At 46.2% G+C, this 19,927-nt stretch overlaps 1 protein-coding gene across 4 annotated transcripts in view; it reads right to left on the bottom strand.

Moving 5' to 3' along the window:
• The window catches only part of CDKL1 (cyclin dependent kinase like 1), a 59,886-nt gene extending 44,566 nt beyond the window's left edge, over positions 1-15,320 (bottom strand). For 2 of the 4 annotated variants that reach the window (XM_076004041.1, XM_076004042.1), the window contains exons 1-2: positions 15,216-15,320; positions 14,377-14,661 (exon numbers count right to left, since the gene is read on the bottom strand). In XM_076004041.1, coding sequence (XP_075860156.1) covers positions 14,377-14,544 — 168 coding nt within the window. In that variant the 5' untranslated portion in view covers positions 14,545-14,661; positions 15,216-15,320. Of the gene's footprint in view, positions 1-12,829; positions 12,852-14,376; positions 14,986-15,215 lie in introns of those variants that run through there. The other 2 variants (XM_076004043.1, XM_012757898.3) reach the window with 2 other exon arrangements.
• Positions 15,321-19,927: the final 4,607 nt, after the last annotated feature.

Genomic DNA, 19,927 nt, shown 5'->3' with positions numbered 1-19,927 from the left:
CCATGCCCGGCTAATTTTTTTTCTATATTTGTAGTTGGCCAATTGATTTCTTTCTATTTTTAGTAGAGACAGGGTCTCGCTCTTGCTCAGGCTGGTTTCGAACTCCTGAGCTCAAATGATCTGCCCGCCTCGGCCTCCCAGAGTGCTAGGATCACAGGTGTGAGCCACCGCGCCCAGCCGAGAGAGGACATCTTGAAAAACAATTCAAGAGATTCAGAAGAAAAAAGATAAGATAGGTAAGTTCAGCTACACAAAAATAAAATAGTGTTGGGGAGATGCAAAATGTTCTGGAGATAGTTGGTAGTGACGGTTGCACAACCGTCACTTACTGTCACAACCGTGGATGTACTTAAAGGCACTGAACAATAGACTTAAAAACTATTAAAGTGGAAAATTTTATGTTATGTCTATTTTACCACAATAAAAAAATAAAATAATGTTGGTTTGATAAAAAACACTACAAACAATGTCAAAAGACAACTAATTGTAGGGAAATATTTGTTAAAGTTATGACAAAAAAGAATTATATTCTTTTATTACAAAAAAGCCTTATTACGTACTGTTTAAAAAAATGACAACCCAGTGCGAAAATGGGCAACAAAAGATATAAATAGGCAATACAAAGGAAAGGAAATACAAATGACCGAGAGACACATGGAAAGATACTCAATCTCAGTGGTAGTAAGAGAAAGTCAAATTAGAGCGGCAATGTGATGGCCCCTTTTCCCTAACAGGTAGGCAAACACTGAAAAGACTGGTAGCATCCAGAGCTGACAAGGGAATAGGAAAATGGGTTTTCTTACATGTGCCTATTTAGAGTACAAACTGCTATAACCTTTTGGGAAAGTTACTAGCAATATTTACTAAATTAAAACCACCTCAGATCTCTTGACATTCCACAGAATATCATGCTGCTCCACTAAATTGATGGCATCATGCTAACTGGACCTCCTGGTGAGCAGCAGTGGCAAGTACTCTGGATGTCCAATTAAGACCAGGGGGAGGGAGAAAACCCTCTGAGGAATGGGTGTGTATGGGTGATCCTCTAGGAGTCCAATGGCCTGGAGCATGCTGAGACATCCTCTTTAAGTAAAGAACAAATTATTGTACCTTATATCCCCTACCACTAAAAAAGTGGCATTTATCTCGGTAGGTCTCTTTGAATTTTGGAGGCAGCATGTACAGCGTTTGGGAATACTGCTCTGTTTAATTTACCAAGTGATTTGGAAGGCTGCCAACATTGAGTAGGACCCAGAACAAGAGAGAACTTTGCAGTAGGTCAAAGCTCCCCTACTACTCAGGCCATATGACTAGGCATACCCTATGGTGCTAGAGGTCTCCAGCTCCTCGCATGTCACTGGGCCTTAGAGGAGTGAGCACCTGACCATGGGACATCAAGTGATTAGGTAACCTGGAGCTGTCCATTGTGAACTGGATGATAGAGATCCACTGTCTACTGAACTATGAAAACTACATTCAGGATCAGGCTCAAGCAGGTCTGGAGGGAACAAGCAAGCTACAAAAAGAGGTGGCCCACATAGGTCACCTATATTGTTGCACTCTTGCTTCTCCTTTAACTTACAGGTATGGCTCAATGGGCGTTCTCAGGTCATGGAGGAACAAAACCTCAAGCCTGGCTCATGGATAGATCTGCTCATTACATTGGCACTAGTTGAAAATGGACTGCCACTGTACTATTAATATATCCCTATTCTGCAGAAGAATTGAGGGACGATGGTGAAAGTAATCCTCCCATTGAGCAGAGCTTCAAGCAGTGCACTTGATAGTTCACTTTATATGGAGAAAGACCTGAGATACACGTGGATCTGTGTGCAGTGGCAAATAACCTATCTAGTTGGTTAAGAATCTGGCAGAAGGCCGGGCACGGTGGCTCACACCTATAATCCTAGCACTCTGGGAGGCTGAGGCGGGCAGATTGCTCGAGGTCAGGAGTTCGAAACTAGCCTGAGCAAGAACGAGATCCCATATTTACTCTAAATAGAAAGCAATTAATTGGCTAACTAATATATATAGAAAAAACTAGCCGGGCATAGTGGCACATGCCTGTAGTCCCAGCCACTCGGGAGGCTGAGGCAGGAGGATTGCTTGAGCCCAGGAGTTTGAGGTTGCTGTGAGCTAGGCTGACGCCATGGCACTCACTCTAGCCTGGGCAACAAAGTGAGACTCTGTTTCAAAAAAAAAAAAAAAAAAAAAAAGAATCTGGAAGAGATAAATTAAAAGATCTGGGGAAGAGGCATAAATTATGTTTGTGGCAGTGGGCATTGAGCTTGAGGATCTTTGGGCCTCATATTAATGCCCACCAGAAAGCATCTACTGCAGAGGAAGCACTGAGCACCCAGGGAGAGAGGATGTCTTTTCCGGTGGGTGTACAGCTGCTCTGTCTTTGGCCATCCCAGTGCTTGTGTGACCCATGAACAGAGTGGCCAGGCTGCAGGGATGATGGTTATGTGTGGCTGAACAGCACTGGCTCCCTCTCTGCAAGGCTGATCACCCAACCTGCCAACAGCAACACCTGATATGGAGCCACTGAGGTGTGTTGTCCTTTAAGGAGAGCAGCCATTATGTGAATGGGGTAGCAAGTTGTCCTTACTGTAATAGATACTAACTCTAGAGATGAGTTTTGCCTTTCCTGTGTGCACCACAATCCAAGGGCTTAGAGATGCCTGCTCTACTGGCATGGGAGTCCAGATGACATCAGACCAAAGGGCTCATCTTACAGCAAAAGAGGCGAGATAATTAGCATATGGCCATGGAATCCATTGGTTCCATTATACTATATATCTTACCACCCACAACTAGCCAGTCCAATAGGAGGATGAAATTTGTATTCATTGCAGCCCTTTGGAGGTCTATGCCTTGAACCAGCAGCCATCGCACGGTACTGTGTTTTCAGTGGCTAGAATCCATGGGTGGAACCAGGAGTGGAAGTAGGATTAGTTCCTCTCATCATGCTTCCTAGCCCCAACATTCTCTCAAATGCACAAAGCTTTATCTGTACATGGTTAGCCACCTGAATGTCCATTAGTAGATAATTAGTTAAATAAACCATAGGACTTTACAGTACACTCTAATTATGAAAGAATACAAGCTGTTAGAAAGAATAAGGAATTTGTCTATGTGTTGACTTAGAAAGATAACCAAGATATATTGTTAAGTGTAAAAAGGTCATTACTGAACTCTATTTAGTATGATACATTTATATTTGTTTCTAAAGGTAATACATGTCCTTGTACAAGCACAGAGCTCCTCTGGAATGATACATGAGCAACTGTGGTTGTTTGGGGGCAATGAGGAATGGAGAGTGAAGTGGCAAGGTAGACTTTCTTTTCACGATTTTTGGTGTTTTTTTGTTTTTTTTTTTTACACAAGCATATATTATCATATACATGGTTTAAAATGATTTGCATAATTCCCTTCACTACATTATAAAGCCAAGATAAATATTTTGAAGTTAGTTCACAGAGTTAATAGTTCACCTTTGGGGATAAAAAAAAAAGCTATTTTCATTATGAAAAAAGCTAATTTGATTACTAACACTCTCCCCAGCCTAGAGGACAATGCCCCTATAGCCCTCTGGGTGTTGCGGAGGACCCTCCTGTAACACTCCTTGGTAAAGGGAAGCTGCCTTGATCCCACGTTTCCTCCAAATGCCAAGAACCTCAAGGCAGTCGCTTGGCTAAGGTCTTGTTTTAGGGATGGCTAGAGAAGGAAAGGGTATGACAATATGGAGTGGAGGAGTATTGAAAAAGTTGGAATCACTGGGTGGAGAGGTTGGGGTCCTACAAGTTTGTTTTAGGTTTCCTGGAAACCACATGGAGGGAACAGAATATGCCAGGCTGGTCCTCTGGCCAGAGACCTGGGCTAAGATTTTGTCTGGATTCCTCTCAAGAGTCAGTACAGGCCACCAATGTACACAGTGGATGCTTGATCTGTTATTGACTAATGAAAGTATGCAAAAAGTACTGTGAAAGAAGGAATACTACAATTGCGATCAAAATGAAAAATAACAGACACAGCCCCAAATTAATGCACTAACATACTGATATTGACAAAGGAAATTATTTGTTTCGTTTTTGTGGAGTGGTTGATAGCATCAATCAGTTTAGAAACTCTTACCTTTCATTATTACAACAGAAAGGTAGATGGAGTTCAAAGATTTTCAACTAGGCAATTTTACCCAACAGTATTTTTACTAGAGGGCTCTTAAAGTTAATAAGCAACAAAGAAAGTTAATAATTAGCAAACAAATATGCTTGTTGAAAGGAAATTTGTGGCCTAAACCATCAACCTGCCAAATAAAAGAGTGAATTGAGACATTTAAAAAATTTAAAGTGCAAGACATAAGCCTGGCCCATAAAAAATTTTCCATTCATTCCATATAAAAATTACTACCTTCTAGTGTGGTTTGAATGTTTTTATAATAATTGTATGTAATATAGGCTGTCACCTAGAAATTTTACTGGTTGGAAATAAAAATAAATTAGGTGTCAAAAAAACCCACAATGGTATAATTATATTTTTATCAATGTAAATTACAAAATCCCTTATTTTGCCTCCTCCTGCTCTGTGATATTTTATTTTCTAGAGTCTAAGGTGTGTAGCAGGACGTGTGCAGGAGCATTAGGACACTGACAGATGTTAGTATGTGCTTGATCTCCTTACAAGCTGGGTGTCTTTAAGAAGGTAACAAGCCAGCTTGTTGATTTCTGCTTCTTTTATTCTTAAAGTATTTGTGTGGCAGCTTAATCCCTTAGGAGTTCACTACACAGCATGAATACAATCTTTCTAGATAAACACATCATGAGCTAAGCCAAAAGAATCTTCTAATAAACAAACAAAACAGTCTGTTACTATTTGCAGTGAGTATATTGTCTTGTAAAAAATAAATTAAACAGGTCTCCACTTGTTGAACAAATAGGGAGACTTTGTTTGGTTTCTATCATTGCGGGCAAGGGAATGCTCTGTTTTGTCTTCCATGCTATTGACAACCAGTTTACATAAACTCCCAACATTCATCTTTATGTTAGTAATGAACATGAGTGGGCCAGATCTCTGTTGGTCTGTAATGAGAACATCTCCATATAATGAAAGCTCCATGATCCAAAGGCCCCAAACTTGCAGCCTGTAGGCCAAACATTATCTGCAGATGTGTTTTATTTGGCCTAGAGAGTGTTTATAGTTTTTAAAAAATTACTTGTCAACATTGTAAAGTCAGGAGATTTCATTCTCACTAAAAGAAACCAGGGGTCCCTGGGGAAATGGCTAATTCCAGGGCTGGGTCAGGATGAGCCTGGGACATTTTGTTGTGTCACACATTAAATAAGTGCTCAAAGGATGATGGACATCTGTTAGAACTCAGGAGCTGGATCAAAAGAGCCCAAATGACCAAATGCATGACAACTTCAGAAACAAAAAGAATAATGACAGTGATGGTATGTAACATGTTGAATTTTTTAAAAAACCATGAACCCACAGTGATACTAAAAAGTATGTGTAGGAGATTGGGGGATAAAGGAAAAATCTTTTGTACAGAAAAATGATGGTGCAAGTTTCATCCATGGACATAAAAAACCACTGGGTAAGGTGCACACCTGTAGTTCCAGCTACTCGGGAGGCTGAAGTGGGAGGATCAGTTGAGACCAGGAGTTTAAGAGCAGCCTAAGTAGCATAACAAGATCCTGTTTCTAAAAACAACAAAACCATTGGGTGAAAGTTGTTGGGGCACAAGGTAGTAACATAGTTTCAAAATATCACCCCACAGATAACTTATGAATTATAAAGGGGAAAATGTTTTTGTACAATTGAGAAATATGGCAGACCCATCTCAACCAAAAGATTAAAACTGACAGCACCAATTACAGGACAAAATAATATCAAGTACTTCCTGATGAAAACTAGTGTGATGGACATAGCTTTACTTATGTAGTGTTCTTACTGAAAACATCTAACCTGTATCAAATCATTTGGAAACAGCCAGATAGTCTAAATGGAGGCACATTCTGCAAAACAATTGGCCTGGACTTTTCAAAAATGCCAATATCATGAAAGACCAAAAAAAGAATAAAGAAGGTAGGAAACTTTCAGATTAAAGGAGACTAAAGAGTCATGGCAACTAAATGCAATGTATAGTTACTGATTAGGTCTTGGATTTAAAGAAGTGACTATATCGATTATTATATCATTGGTTTTATATATATAGTTATATGTAATATATAGTTCCTATTATAACTATATATTCTTATATTATTCATATTTTATCATATTATTGGGGACACAATGAGAAATGTGAACATAGACCATATGTTAGATAATAGTATTGAGTTGACGATAAATTTCTTGAGTGTGGAAATCATAATGTGGTTATATAGAATGTCTTTGTTTTAGGAGATTCATGCTAAATATTTAGGGAGATGGCTCAGCCAAAAAGTATGTGTGTGTGTGTGTGTGTGTGTGTGTGTGTGTGTGTGTGTAAGTGAGAGACAGAGACAGAAAAGAAGTGCAGAAAAATTCTAACAGCTGATGAATGGATCAAGTTAAGAGTATGCAGGTATTCATTGTACTATTCTTTCCATGTCTATATATTTTGATTAAAAAAAAAAAGTTGTAGGAAATCACCAGATTTTACACAGAATTCTGATTTCTGGCTTTTTACCAAAAGACCCTGAAAACCTAGCCCCCTGGGCTTGCTGTCCGTGGAGTTGAGCAGTGGCCTCCACTTGAGACAAGACTGAGGCTCCCATCTCCACCTCTCCATCTCGTTCTGCCTCAGCCCGCTTCACTGATGCATTTCAACAGTGTGATCCCCACAGACACACGAGTTGAGTTTGTAATCTCTTATAATCCATGACAGAGAGTGCTGAATGTGGCAAAAACAATTTATACACCTATGTTACTAATGCACTTCAATAAGCCAATTAAACAATTTGAAGAGAAGGGACCTAGAAATGGCCCTTATTAGCAACGGGAGGACTAAATTCTGAAAGATGTCACAGGATGTCCCACTGAGGTTTTTACTGAGTTGGGAAACATCCCTTCAATGAATATATGGGAAACAGAAGGCTTTAAAAATTAAGAAAGCTCTAATTAGATTCTGATGCTAGGGAGCATTTACATGGTACTGTGTTAGCATTTAGTGGAATGCCGGCCTAGCACAGAGCACATTCAGTTAAGCACTTAAGGAATGCTTTGGATAACAGGGGACCATGACAATCCTACTTCCTACTGCATGTGCCCATCATCAGGATGGTAAATCGCCCAGCAGGATTTCTGGTCTGCTGTTCAAAGGCTCTGAGCCCCTTAGGGGAGGCTGTGTAAAGTGCTCCCCAGCACCTCTTTGGTCCTGGCGCTGTGTTTAAATCCACCCTTGACTCCTTCCCACTGTGCTTTCCTGAGCTGCTGCCCCTCTCACCCTCCACTCCCCTGCCCTTGCACCCATGAGATGTTTGGCCCAAGAGCTCTGCTCTCCTCAGCAAAAAGTTGCCGCAGCAGTGCCAAACAGGGACATAAATCAGGGAGATAAGGTGGGTCAGCTTCCCAGAGGCACTAGAGCTTGCCCAAGGTCACCCAACTGCTCTTGAGCAGGATCAGAAACTGGAGTCCCTATCTGCAGCTCCTGAACCCATGCAGACAGCAGGGAAGAGGGTGCTCTGGATATTCTGTAGGTTATTACTCTTCGTGAGCAACTAAAATCAAATGAGAGCATATTTCTGGCACACAGCACACTCTACAGTCTCACCTGCCCACACCCCTTGTACCTTTTTCATTCTGTCCCCCTGAAGAGTCTTTTTGCACACTTTTTCCTAATCACTTACTGATGAAATTTTAATACCACAAATATACTGTATATCTGCATATGTTCTCTCTGTGTGTGTATCTATATATATATATCTGTGCTTTCTACAATAAAGAAGTTAGACCTTTTTGTCCCCCCTACCCAAGAACCAATTTCCATCCTATTAGGGGTGATGCTGTTCTCATTAAGAATGTCTGCACTATATCGTAATATTTATAATAAAGTTTCAAATGGACATTTCTTCCAATGATTTTCTTCTTCTTTCTTTCTTCTTCCTCATCCTCCTTCACCTCCTCCTCACCCTCCTCCTCTTCCTTTTTTTGGCTGAGCAGTACTACAGCATCCTCCCATGCTTATTCTCATCTTTGTTGGTGGCAAACCATACTTTTTGCCTTCTTAAATAATCTATAGGATTATGGAATGAGAGTTGGAAAGAACTGCTATTCCAGCGAGAATCTGCAGTCAGACTTTCATGAAAGCCACGAGTCTCACAGCTAAGGCCCTACTGAAGAAAGGGCAGAATAAACTCTGAGGACCAGTCATAGGGAAACTTCAGACTATGGTGTTTGGTGTTCCGTGATGGCTCTGATGTGGGCAAGGCCCGGACTTGGGGACAGAGAGAACTGTGTCTGCATTCCAGCTTACTGACCAGGAGGCCTTGGCAAATCATTAACCATCCAGAAACCATTTGTAAAGCGGAATAACAACATCCACGTTCTAGGTTGTTATTAGTGTAATCTGTGCATCCTAGGTAACAATACTTGACAGTCTGCCCAAATCTACTGAGTCAACAGACCCTACCTGCCAAATGGCCGTATATCATTCCTTCTCCTGGTCTCTCTCGTTTTTCTTGTCTTCTAGAGGAAGAGCTGTCACACACAATGTCCTAGCTGCTGCTTTTAGCCCTTGACTGAAGCTGGTCTGATATATTCTAATGTGCCTGTACCATTTTCCACCAGTGGAAGGTCTGCCCAGGTACCCCAGAGTGGCACTGTCCTCTAGTAGCATCTGCCCTTTCTGTCACTGGGGGCTGAAATTCTTCCCTTCCTCTTCCAACAGTGCTGCCACACAACGAGAAGATTCAGCAGCACAGAGGCTTGGGACCTTAGTAATACAATTACTCTGGGTTGGTTGGCTTGCATTCGTTTTGAACCACATGGCCCTTTCCTTACTGGTTGGGTTCAAGTGCAACCACTTGCTTTATGCAGAATTCTGTCCTTTCCACCACAGGGCCTGTGATACTCCAGCCTGTCATACCTGACTTCTTGATTGAAGGTAATTTTCTTCTAGAGACCTTGACCTTCTCTGTTATCTGGCTACTGTTAGGACCACCCTACCTCTCATCCAATGTATCTTTAATATGTTTATACCTGAGTTATGGAAAAGGGCTGAATTCTTTCCTGTAGGGTTCATGTGTTCATATGCAAATCAGAAGATGTCATATATCCTGGTAGACGAAGTTCTACACCCACAGCTTGGGGCCAGCTATGGGTCCTGTTACATAAGGATTAAGGATAGTATACGTAAAGAATCTAGCACAGTCCAAATAGAATAAGAGGTCACCTAATCTCTCACATGGTCCATGAATTGTTTTTTTATTATGCTATTATATATATGTTTGGTCATGGATCAGGTCTATAACTCAAGGTTATGGCTCCAGCCATTCTCTCCCTCCTATAACATCAAGTTTTCTCTCTGCTAGATTAATACCATTGACATTCAAATATACTTATTTTTTCCATATTAAAAACAACAGGCCGGGCGCGGTGGCTCACTCCTGTAATCCTAGCACTCTGGAAGGCCAAGGCAGGAGGATTGCTCAAGGTCAGGAGTTTGAAACTAGCCTGAGCGAGACCCCATCCCTACTAAAAATAGAAAGAAATTAATTGACCAACTAAAAGTATATATATACAAAAAATCAGCCAGGCATGGTGGTACATGCCTGTAGTCCTAGCTACTCAGGAGGCTGAGGCAGTAGGATCGCTTCAGCCCAGGAGATTGAGGTTGTTGCAAGCGAGGCTGATGCCATGGCACTCACTGTAGCCTGGGCAACAAAGTGAGACTCTGTCTTAAAATAAAATAAAATAAAAACAACAATCACCACAAAAATAAAAACCCCTTTCTTCATATAACATTTCTCTAAGCACCGACTGCCCCATTTCTTGGATTACTATTTTTTTTTATTTTTAGGCAGAGTCTCACTATGTCACCTAGGCTGGAGTGCAGTGGCATCATCATACCTCACTGTAACCTCAAACTCCTTGGCTCAAGTGGTCCTCTTACTTTAGGCTTCTGAGTATCTGAGACTATAGATTTGTGCCACTATGCCCAGCTAAGTTTTTTTTTTTTTTTTTTTTTTTGTAGAGCTAGGGGTCTCACTATTGCCTAGGCTGGTCTTGAACTCCTGGCCCCAAGCAATCCTCCTACGTCAGTCTCCAAAGGTGCTGGGATTATAAGCGTGCACCACCATGCCTATCCCCGGCTCACTTTTATAATAAAAGTCCTCAAAACTGTTGTCTGTCTCACTGTCTCCATTTTGCTCCTCCCATTTTTCTTGAACCCTTGCAGATGAAGCTTTCATTCCAACCACACCACCCAAGAAGCTCTTGTCAAGATCTCAAATGACCCTCATATTTTCAAAGCCAATGGCTAATCCCAAATCTGTACTAATGGAGACCTTTGACACCGCTGACCATCCCCTCATTCTTGAACCATTTCTTCACTAAGTTTTTAAAAGAACATTGTTCTCAAGATCCTTGCAATTGCCCTTTTTTGCCTTCCTTACTAGTTCCTCCTCAGCTTTCTGACTCCCAAATGCTGGGGTGCACCAGGGTTCTGTCCTCAGTATCTGTCCTTCCATCCCCCATAGTGATCTCACCCTGACTCATGGCTCATGGCTTCAAATACATTGATATGCTTACGTCTCCAAACTTTGTATCTCCACCCTGGACTTCCCTTGAATGCCAGACTTGTGTCTCCTTGGACTACAAGTCTCCTTGGATTCACATCGCAAACTTAACCCATCCAAAACAGAACTCTTGTTTCTCTTTCCTCTAAATCTGCACCTGGGTTCTCTATCACAGTGAATGATCTCTTCAGTCTTCCAGTTACTCAGGTCAAAAACCTTGCAGTCATTCTTGATTCCTCATCCAATCATCAGACTCCTATGTGCTCTTCTCATAGAATAAATCGAGAATTTGACTACCTCTCACCACCTCCACTGCTACCACTCTGAGCCAAATCCCATTACCTCACACCTGGGATTATTCCAACAGTCTCCTAACTATGAAGCTAGAGCAACCAGCAGCTAGAGGAATCCGTCTAGCATGTAAGTCACACCAAGACTCCCATCTGCTCAAAATTCTTCTGATGGCTCCTATCTCATTCAGAGTGAAATCCACAGACCCTACCCTGGCCCACGAGGCCCTCTTGCCTGCCCCACTTAGCTCTCTAACTCCCTCTTCTGTGACCCTCACCCTCTCTGACTATTCCAGACACACTGACTTCTTTGCTCCTCCTGGAACACAGCAGAACGTGCCAGGACCAGATCACTTGATCCTGCCATGGGGCCTTTGCACTCACTGTGCCCTCTGTCTGGAATGATCTTCCCTTAGATAACAGCCTCAGTCAGCTCATGTTTCTTTCTGGCCTCTTTTCAAATGTCACTCATCAGAACCACCCTATATAAAAAAGCAAGCCCCCCATCGCCCTTTATCACGTCATCCTGCTTTATTTTTCACCACTTGACGTATAATTATATTTTTTACTGTCAGCCTCTCTTTTAGTAAGATGCAAACTCATGAAGGCAGGAGCCTGTAACAGTGCCTGGTACATGCAGTTTTGCAAACACCTGCCAAATGACACACGTCAACTATCTTATGCACGGGTGTCTCATCAAAACCGCTGACTGAAAACACTGAATTCTTTTCTTTTTTTCCCAATAGAAAGTGGTTTGCAAAAGGGCAGGATAGTTGCTCTGAGCTAAGGTTTTGCTATAAAATTTTATTACTGTCACTAGATTGGTATTTAATTTGTCCTTTGAGTATGAGTTGGCTAATATTAACTGGAGTAATTGTTTATTTTTTTAAAAGCCTAATTACATAACCTGGAAATTTATGATTCAAAATTAAAACACTAAAGAGTTGACTACAGTGGGATCTCTTGGTGAACAGTGAATCATATCAGTTTAGGAAGCAGTTTATTAGCACAAATTCTGAATTTATGTCATAAAAAAGGGTCATTTTTTTTTTCAAATGGCATGAAATAATGGTATTTTGAAAAGTGTTCCAAAATTTTCAGAAGAAATCTTTTCTAAAAATCTTACCAAAATAGTTTTTTTTCACCCTGTTATTTACTGTTTTTTTTTTATTTGAAGAAATTTTGGGGGTACATACTGAGCCACTGAGTTACATCCTTTTCCTGGACCCACCCGTGCTCTCACAGTTTAGAATTCCTCCTTCCCATAGGCACTGAATTCCAGCTCATAGAAACCTTAAAACACTTTCCTAGACCTCACTGGTTTCCTGTTCTCAGGGACTTACAACATGACCCCTGGACTCAGGCTCCAAACCCCATAGGCCACCCAGAACCATGGTGTAGCTGTGTACTAACCATCCCTAGACCTGTATTCTAGGAAACTTTTCACTCTACTCTCAACCCCCAGCTACAGGATTCTGGCTTCCTACCTCCTTCTCTGCCTGGCCCATTAGCACCCAACAAGCATCTTGGCCAAGACTTTGGAGTTATTACATGTGTTCCCTCAATATACTGTGCTTTCTACTTATGCGCCTTTTCCCAGGATAGACTGTCTGCCCTGAATACCTTATTCCTCATTCCATGCCTCCCTAAACATGTCAATGTCCAGCTCAAACATGCCTCCAAACCCTTTATTTTCATTATTCAGTGAGCACTTAGAGAGTTCTTGCCAGGCATGGGTACACAGGTACATGGGACACTGGCGCTCCAATTAGGAAGCCAGTATATCAGGAGTGAGAGCTGAGGGGAAATTCGCCTTACCTCTCTTCCAAGAGTTGAGCTTCTGAAAGACAAAGTACAACTTTGTATAAACATTGTTTTAGGCACAATTGGGGCTCTGTATTAATGAAATAAATAAATGGAGAAAATATGACTTCATTTCACATACCCTCAATTCACGTATTCAACTAATATTTATTAAGTACTTATTATGTGTCAGAAATATCATAACATTCAGAAAATTTAGGGCTTGAAGGGACAAACTCTACCAATAACCAAATCCCACCACCTCATATAGACCCGGCCTGTCAACATCTGTGCACTTGATTTGGAGAGTGGGGTGCTGTGTGTTCTGAAATCAGGCTCCTGTGCACACACCCTAATCTTGAAAGTACATCAATATTCAATTAAGAGAACACATCTGACTTCAGAATTTACTGGCAACACCCACCTTTCCAAAGAGCTTATTTTGTTAACTTTTTTTTTTTTTCAATCCAACAATAACATTTTTTGGAAGCCTAGTGCTAACTAGTGTGCTTTGGGGCTCCAGAGATATAGAGGCAAGGTCCCCATACTGGAGAAACTCAGTTCAGGGAGCTATACCTGCAAACATAGTCTTGATAGAGTGTGATGAGAGGTTTGACAGGGGCATTCACAGGTGACCTTCAGAATCAGAAAAAGAGTATCCCTGCTAGAAATAGATTTTCTTTGGAGCAAATGAACACTTTGAAATGCAATTACCACCTTCTCCCCTAGGGAAAGCCTGAGAAAGTGCAACTGCCTATAAGCCCAAGAGAAATGGTGATAACCTCTCCCTGTGTATGGAAGAGGGCCAGGGCAGGGGGGTGGTCAGACACTGCTAGTCTCGCCCCTCCCCAGCACTCCACTGGGAGGCTGTGGAAGTGTCTCCTCACAATAGAAAAATTTCTGATAAAGAACACCCCAAGCCCAGATAGAGACGTTTTCCCAATATCTGCCCACTTTAATTTATCCAAAGCCTGCTACTTCCCATTCAGGTTCCTTATCTAGGGTTAATTAAAAAACATTTAAAATGTGATCATTTCACTTCTTTAAGAAGAAACCTTCTGTTAGAGACAGGACATTATGATGCTCAGTAGATACATGTGAGGTGTAAGGAAAACCTGTCAGCTTCCTAGCAGTTTGGAAACAGGTAAATGATTAAGTCTCTTAATGGGCTGAGAATGAGAAAAGAGCCCAGACGTTTAAAAATCAACAATGCTAGCAAAATTGAGTTGTTCTAGGTTTCTGTACTATCAAAGTGTGATGGCTCTTGAAAATCGAGCTCTACAGGTGATATGGGAGAGAAGCTATTGGGAAGAAAAATAAAATAAAAGTAAAATACCTCACCGCATCTCTAAAAGCGAATACCGCCGTACCCTGCATTTATGATCTGCTTCCTAGATCGTTACATAGTGGTTTGCACACAGACATTCCACTTTGTCACTGAAGTCAAAAGGCCATTAAGGAAGATGTGACTGTGTCCCAAGGTGTTCGTTTAACTTAACACCACTCACTTAACTTTTTTAATCCCGGGAAATTCACTTTGAAGAAAAGGGTGAATTAATTACCTTGAGCATGCGGATTTCCCGACGGGCGATTTTCTTTATGACAGGGTCATCTTCTGATTCCAGAAACCTCTTGATGGCCACAATCTGACCCGTGTCCCTGTTTCTACATTTGAAAACATCTCCATAGGATCCTTCTCCAATTTTCCTAATTTTCTCATACTTCTCCATCACAGAGGAATAAATCTTAATATGAATCTTCACATAGCTTGAAAATCTCGCTTATTAAATATCGGTACGAAGGGACTGAACTGGAGCCCCACGCTGCGACGAGTCTTTGTCAAGGACCTAGAAGAGAACAGCACTTGTTAAAAAACTAGGAAATGGGCCCAGGTCTGTGGAGACTCCTCCCCTCAGCAGCGGCAGCGCGGTGAGGGATAACAGGCTACCTGACAGCTGCTATTGGTAACCCGATTTTAATGGCCTGTGAAATGCCCTGCAAGTTCAAATGTAACCCGCCATCCCAAAGCAGCAGGGTTGCAAGAGAATCGCCCTTTAACGTTACGGTGCATCCGATCTAAGACACGCGAGCCGGCTGCACAACGCGGAAGGCTGCGGCTTCCCCGGTTCCAATTTCGGGTGTCACTTCCCTCCGCAAGAAGACACCCGGCCTTCCCGCGCTGGCGGCGGCGAGGCCGGGCCGCAGGGGCCCCGGGGCCCGAGAGGCGCCCGCCCGCGCCCGCCGTGCACTCCGCGCCGGCCGGGCTGGGGGGCTGGGGGCGCGCGGCCGCGGGGAGACGCCGCCCGCACCTCCCGCCCGCGCCGCGCAGCCTCGAGCGGCGCCACGTGGCGGCCCGGCCCGCAGGGCCCCGGCCCCGGCCTCCTTCCCCGCCCGGACTCACGGCGCCGCGGCTGCCCGCGCCCGGCTCGGCGCGCCCGGCCGTCCCCGAGGGCCCGGCCCGCGATCCCCATGGGAACCGGCCTGGGCGGGGCCGCCGCGCCGCAGCTTCCCGCCCGCCTGCGTCCCGGCTGCGGGTCAGGCCCGGGAGGAGCCGTCCCGTCGGCCCCGCGCGTCCCGGCTGCGGGTCAGGCCCGGGAGAAGCCGTCCCGTCGGCCCCGCGCGTCCGGGCTGCGGGTCAGGCCCGGGAGGAGCCGTCCCGTCGGCCCCGCGCGTCCCGGCTGCGGGTCGGGCCCCGGGAGGAGCCGTCCCGTCGGCCCCGCGCGTCCCGGCTGCGGGTCAGGGCTCAGGAGGAGCCGTCCCGTCGGCCCCGCGCGTCCCCGCTGCGGGCCAGGCCCCGGGAGGAGCCGTCCCGTCGGCCCCGCGCGTCCCGGCTGCGGGTCGGGCCCCGGGAGGAGCCGTCCCGTCGGCCCCGCGCGTCCCGGCTGCGGGTCGGGCCCCGGGAGGAGCCGTCCCGTCGGCCCCGCGCGTCCCGGCTGCGGGTCGGGCCCCGGGAGGAGCCGTCCCGTCGGCCCCGCGCGTCCCGGCTGCGGGTCAGGCCCGGGAGGAGCCGTCCCGTCGGCCCCGCGCGTCCGGGCTGCGGGTCGGGCCCCGGGAGGAGCCGTCCCGTCGGCCCCGCGCGTCCCGGCTGCGGGTCAGGCCCGGGAGAAGCCGTCCCGTCGGCCCCGCGCGTCCGGGCTGCGGGTCAGGCCCGGGAGGAGCCGTCCCGTCGGCCCCGCGCGTCCCGGCTGCGGGTCAGGCCCGGGAGAAGCCGTCCCGTCGGCCCCGCGCGTCCCGGCTGCGGGTCGGGCCCCGGGAGGAGCCGTCCCGTCGGCCCCGCGCGTCCCGGCTGCGGGTCAGGGCTCAGGAGGAGCCGTCCCGTCGGCCCCGCGCGTCCCCGCTGCGGGCCAGGCCCCGGGAGGAGCCGTCCCGTCGGCCCCGCGCGTCCCGGCTGCGGGTCGGGCCCCGGGAGGAGCCGTCCCGTCGGCCCCGCGCGTCCCGGCTGCGGGTCGGGCCCCGGGAGGAGCCGTCCCGTCGGCCCTGCGCGTCCCGGCTGCGGGTCAGAGCTCAGGAGGAGCCGTCCCGTCGGCCCCGCTCGTCCGGGCTGCGGGCCAGGCCCCGGGAGGAGCCGTCCCGTCGGCCCCGCGCGTCCCGGCTGCGGGTCAGGCCCGGGAGGAGCCGTCCCGTTGGCCCCGCTCGTCCCCGCTGCGGGCCAGGCCCCGGGAGGAGCCGTCCCGTCGGCCCCGCTCGTCCCCGCTGCGGGCCAGGCCCCGAGAGGAGCCGTCCCGTCGGCCCCGCGCGTCCCAGCTGCGGGCCAGGGCTCAGGAGGAGCCGTCCCGTCGGCCCCGCGCGTCCCGGCTGCGGGCCAGGGCTCAGGAGGAGCCGTCCCGTCGGCCCCGCGCGTCCCGGCTGCGGGTCAGGCCCGGGAGGAGCCGTCCCGTCGGCCCCGCGCGTCCCGGCTGCGGGCCAGGGCTCAGGAGGAGCCGTCCCGTCGGCCCCGCGCGTCCCGGCTGCGGGTCGGGCCCGGGAGGAGCCGTCCAGTCGGCCCCGCGGGTCCTTCTGCGGGCGGGTGGGGGGAGGGACCTGCAGGGTGTGCGAACTCCCGCGGGTCGTGGGAAATGCGGCTCGGAACAGCCTCTGCGGGGAAGACGCTTGTGCCAGGAGCCCTCCCGTGTGGTCTGCGCGTCTCTGGGGACAGCCACCCGCATCGCGTAATAACTGGCTGTTCCTCCGCATTCCCTGCCAGCCTCTAAACGCCTCGTGGGCAGCGTCTGTGTCTGCCCCGACCAGGGCTGCACGGTCAGGGAAGGAATGAGGGAGAAGTAAGAGGAAGGCACGATGGCTGCAGGTGGTTCCCGTCAGCACTCACCCGTCAGCAGGAAGGGCTCCTCCACGCGGGGCTTTCTGATGTGGGGGGCGGAATTCTAGGTCCCTTTCCCGCCATCCTTCTGCCCCCTGACTCCTACTGCTCAGGTCTGAGCAGGATGGCGGGAAGTTGATGGGCCTGGGGAAATGTTGGATGGGGTCAGCTGTCGCAGGCAGACTGCCTCAGCACTGTCATCCATCCCATTCCATGCGCCTGGTGCCCACGCCAGTGCATGGCCTGGAAGCAACACCTGAGCAGAGAAAATCAACGCCCCGTCTGGTGGCAGGCCGCGTGGGCTACAAGGAAGTCTGGGTGGGGTTCAGGGAGGAGAGAGGACTGGTGGCTGCCTTGGACGTAGAGTAGCAGCACAGAGATGGGTGGAATCCAGGCATGGCCTAGAGGCGGTCTGCCAGCCTCTCAGAAATATTTTGCCAATGGCACCGCTGATCTGATTCCTGTCTCTATGGTTTTGCCTTTTCCAGAATGTCCTATAAACAGAATCAGGCCGGGCGCGGTGGCTCACACCTGTAATCCTAGCACTCTGCAAGGCTGAGGCGAGCGGATTACTCGAGTTCAGGAGTTCGAAACCAGCCTGAGCAAGAGCGAGACCCCATCTCTACTAAAAAATAGAAAGAAATTAATTGGCTAACTAATATATATATAGAAAAAATTAGCCGGGCATGGTGGCGCATGCCTGTAGTCCCAGCTTCTCGGAGGCTGAGGCAGGAGGATTGCTTGAGCCCAGGAGTTTGAGGTTGCTGTGAGCTAGGCTGATGCCACGGCACTCACTCTAGCCTGGGCATCAAAGCAAGACTCTGTCTCAGAAAAAAAACACAGAATCATACAATATGTAGCCTTTTGAGGATGGTGGATCCCCCCACCGCTACTTCCACTACAGGGAGTTTTCAGATGAGACCGCAGCCGCGGCTGACAAGGTCTAAGTTCAACCTTGTGACACATCTTGAGCCAGAGGCAGTGGTACCTTGATTCCTGACCTCTAGAAACTGTGAGATAATGAATGTTTGATATTATGTTATATAACAATGTATACATAACACAGAAACCTTTTATCAGGTAGAGTTCTCTTTACCTCCTAGTTTGCTTAGATGTGTTTTTGGCTTAAAAAAATCATGAGTGGAGGCTGAATTTTGTCAAATGTTTTTCTTCATCTGTTGAGATGATCATATGATTTTTATTATGTAGTTTGTTGATATAGTGAATTGCATTGATTTAAAAATGCTGAACTAACTTTTCATCTTGGGGATTAAACTTATTTATGATGTTCTATCATTTTAATATATTGCTGGATTTGACTAGTAATTTTTTTCTTTTAAGAGACAGGGTCTTGCTCTGTTACCCAGGCTGAAGTGCAGTGGTGTGATCATAGCTCACTGTAGCCTTGAACTCCTGAGCTCAAGTGATCCTCTTGCCTCAGCCTCCTTAGTACTTGGGACTATAGTCATGCACCACCATACCTTGCTAATTTATTATTATTATTTGTAGATTGCCTCGGCTGGTCTTGAACTCTGGCTTCAATCAGTCCTCCTGCCTTGGCCTCCCAAAGTTGATTAGTAATTTTCTTGAGGATTTTCACATCATGTTTTTGAGAGATATTGATTGATAGTTTTCTTTTTTTTTTTTTTTTTTTTTTTTGAGACAGAGTCTCGCTTTGTTGCCCAGGCTAGAGTGAGTGCCGTGGCGTCAGCCTAGCTCACAGCAACCTCAAACTCCTGGGCTCAAGCAATCCTCCTGCCTCAGCCTCCCGAGTAGCTGGGACTACAGGCATGCGCCACCATGGCCGGATAATTTTTTCTATATATATTAGTTGGCCAATTAATTTCTTTCTATTTATAGTAGAGACGGGGTCTCGCTCTTGCTCAGGTTGGTTTCGAACTCCTGAGCTCAAATGATCCGCCCGCCTCAGCCTCCCAGAGTGCTAGGATTACAGGCGTGAGCCACGGCGCCCGGCCATTTTTCTTGTAATGTCTTTGCCCAGTTTTGGTGGCAGGGTAATGCTGATCTCGTCAGATTAGTTGAGAAATGTTTCTTTTTCTATTTGCTAGAAAAATTTACATTAAATTGGTATTATTTATTCCTTAAATATTTGGTAGAATTTGCCAGTAAAGCCACTGAGGCCTGGGGTTTTCTGTGCTGAAATTTTTAACTACAAATTTTACTTTTTAAAATAAAATATAGGACGTTTAAAGATACCTTTATCCTCTCAAGAAAGCTTTGGTAGTTTGTGTCTTTCAAGGAATGTGTCTTTTTCATCTAAATAATTAAATTTATTGGCATTAAGTCATTCAATATAATAATATTACAATATTATCCTTTTAAAGTCTATAGGAACTATACCGGTATTCCCTATTTCATTCTTGATATTGGTAAGTGTTTTTCTCCATTTTTCTTGTCAGTTTGGCTGAGGCTTATCAATTTTGTTGATCTTTTAAAAGAACCAGTTTTTGATTTAATTGATTTCCTCTATTTTTCTGTTTTTCAATTTCATTGATTTTTATTTCCTGATTGTTTTCTTCTTTCTGCTTGCTTTGCTTTTAGCTGCTTTTTCTAGTTTTTTTTTTTTTTCCAGACAGAGCCTCACTCTGTTGCCCAGGCTAGAGTGCCATGGCGTCAGCCTAGCTCACAGCAACCTCAAACTCCTGGGCTCAAGCAATCCTCCTGCCTCAGCCTCCCAAGTAGCTGGGACTATAGGCATGCACCACCATGCCCAGCTCATTTTTTCTATATATCTTTAGCTGGCCAATTAATTTCTTTCTATTTTTTAGTAGAGACGAGGTCTTGCTCTTGCTCAG

This window comes from Microcebus murinus, chromosome 6 (genome assembly GCF_040939455.1).
Source record: "Microcebus murinus isolate Inina chromosome 6, M.murinus_Inina_mat1.0, whole genome shotgun sequence".
Classification (NCBI taxonomy): domain Eukaryota; kingdom Metazoa; phylum Chordata; class Mammalia; order Primates; family Cheirogaleidae; genus Microcebus; species Microcebus murinus.
Note: the sequence above shows the minus strand (reverse complement) of the source record. Positions and strands in the feature narration are given on the sequence as shown.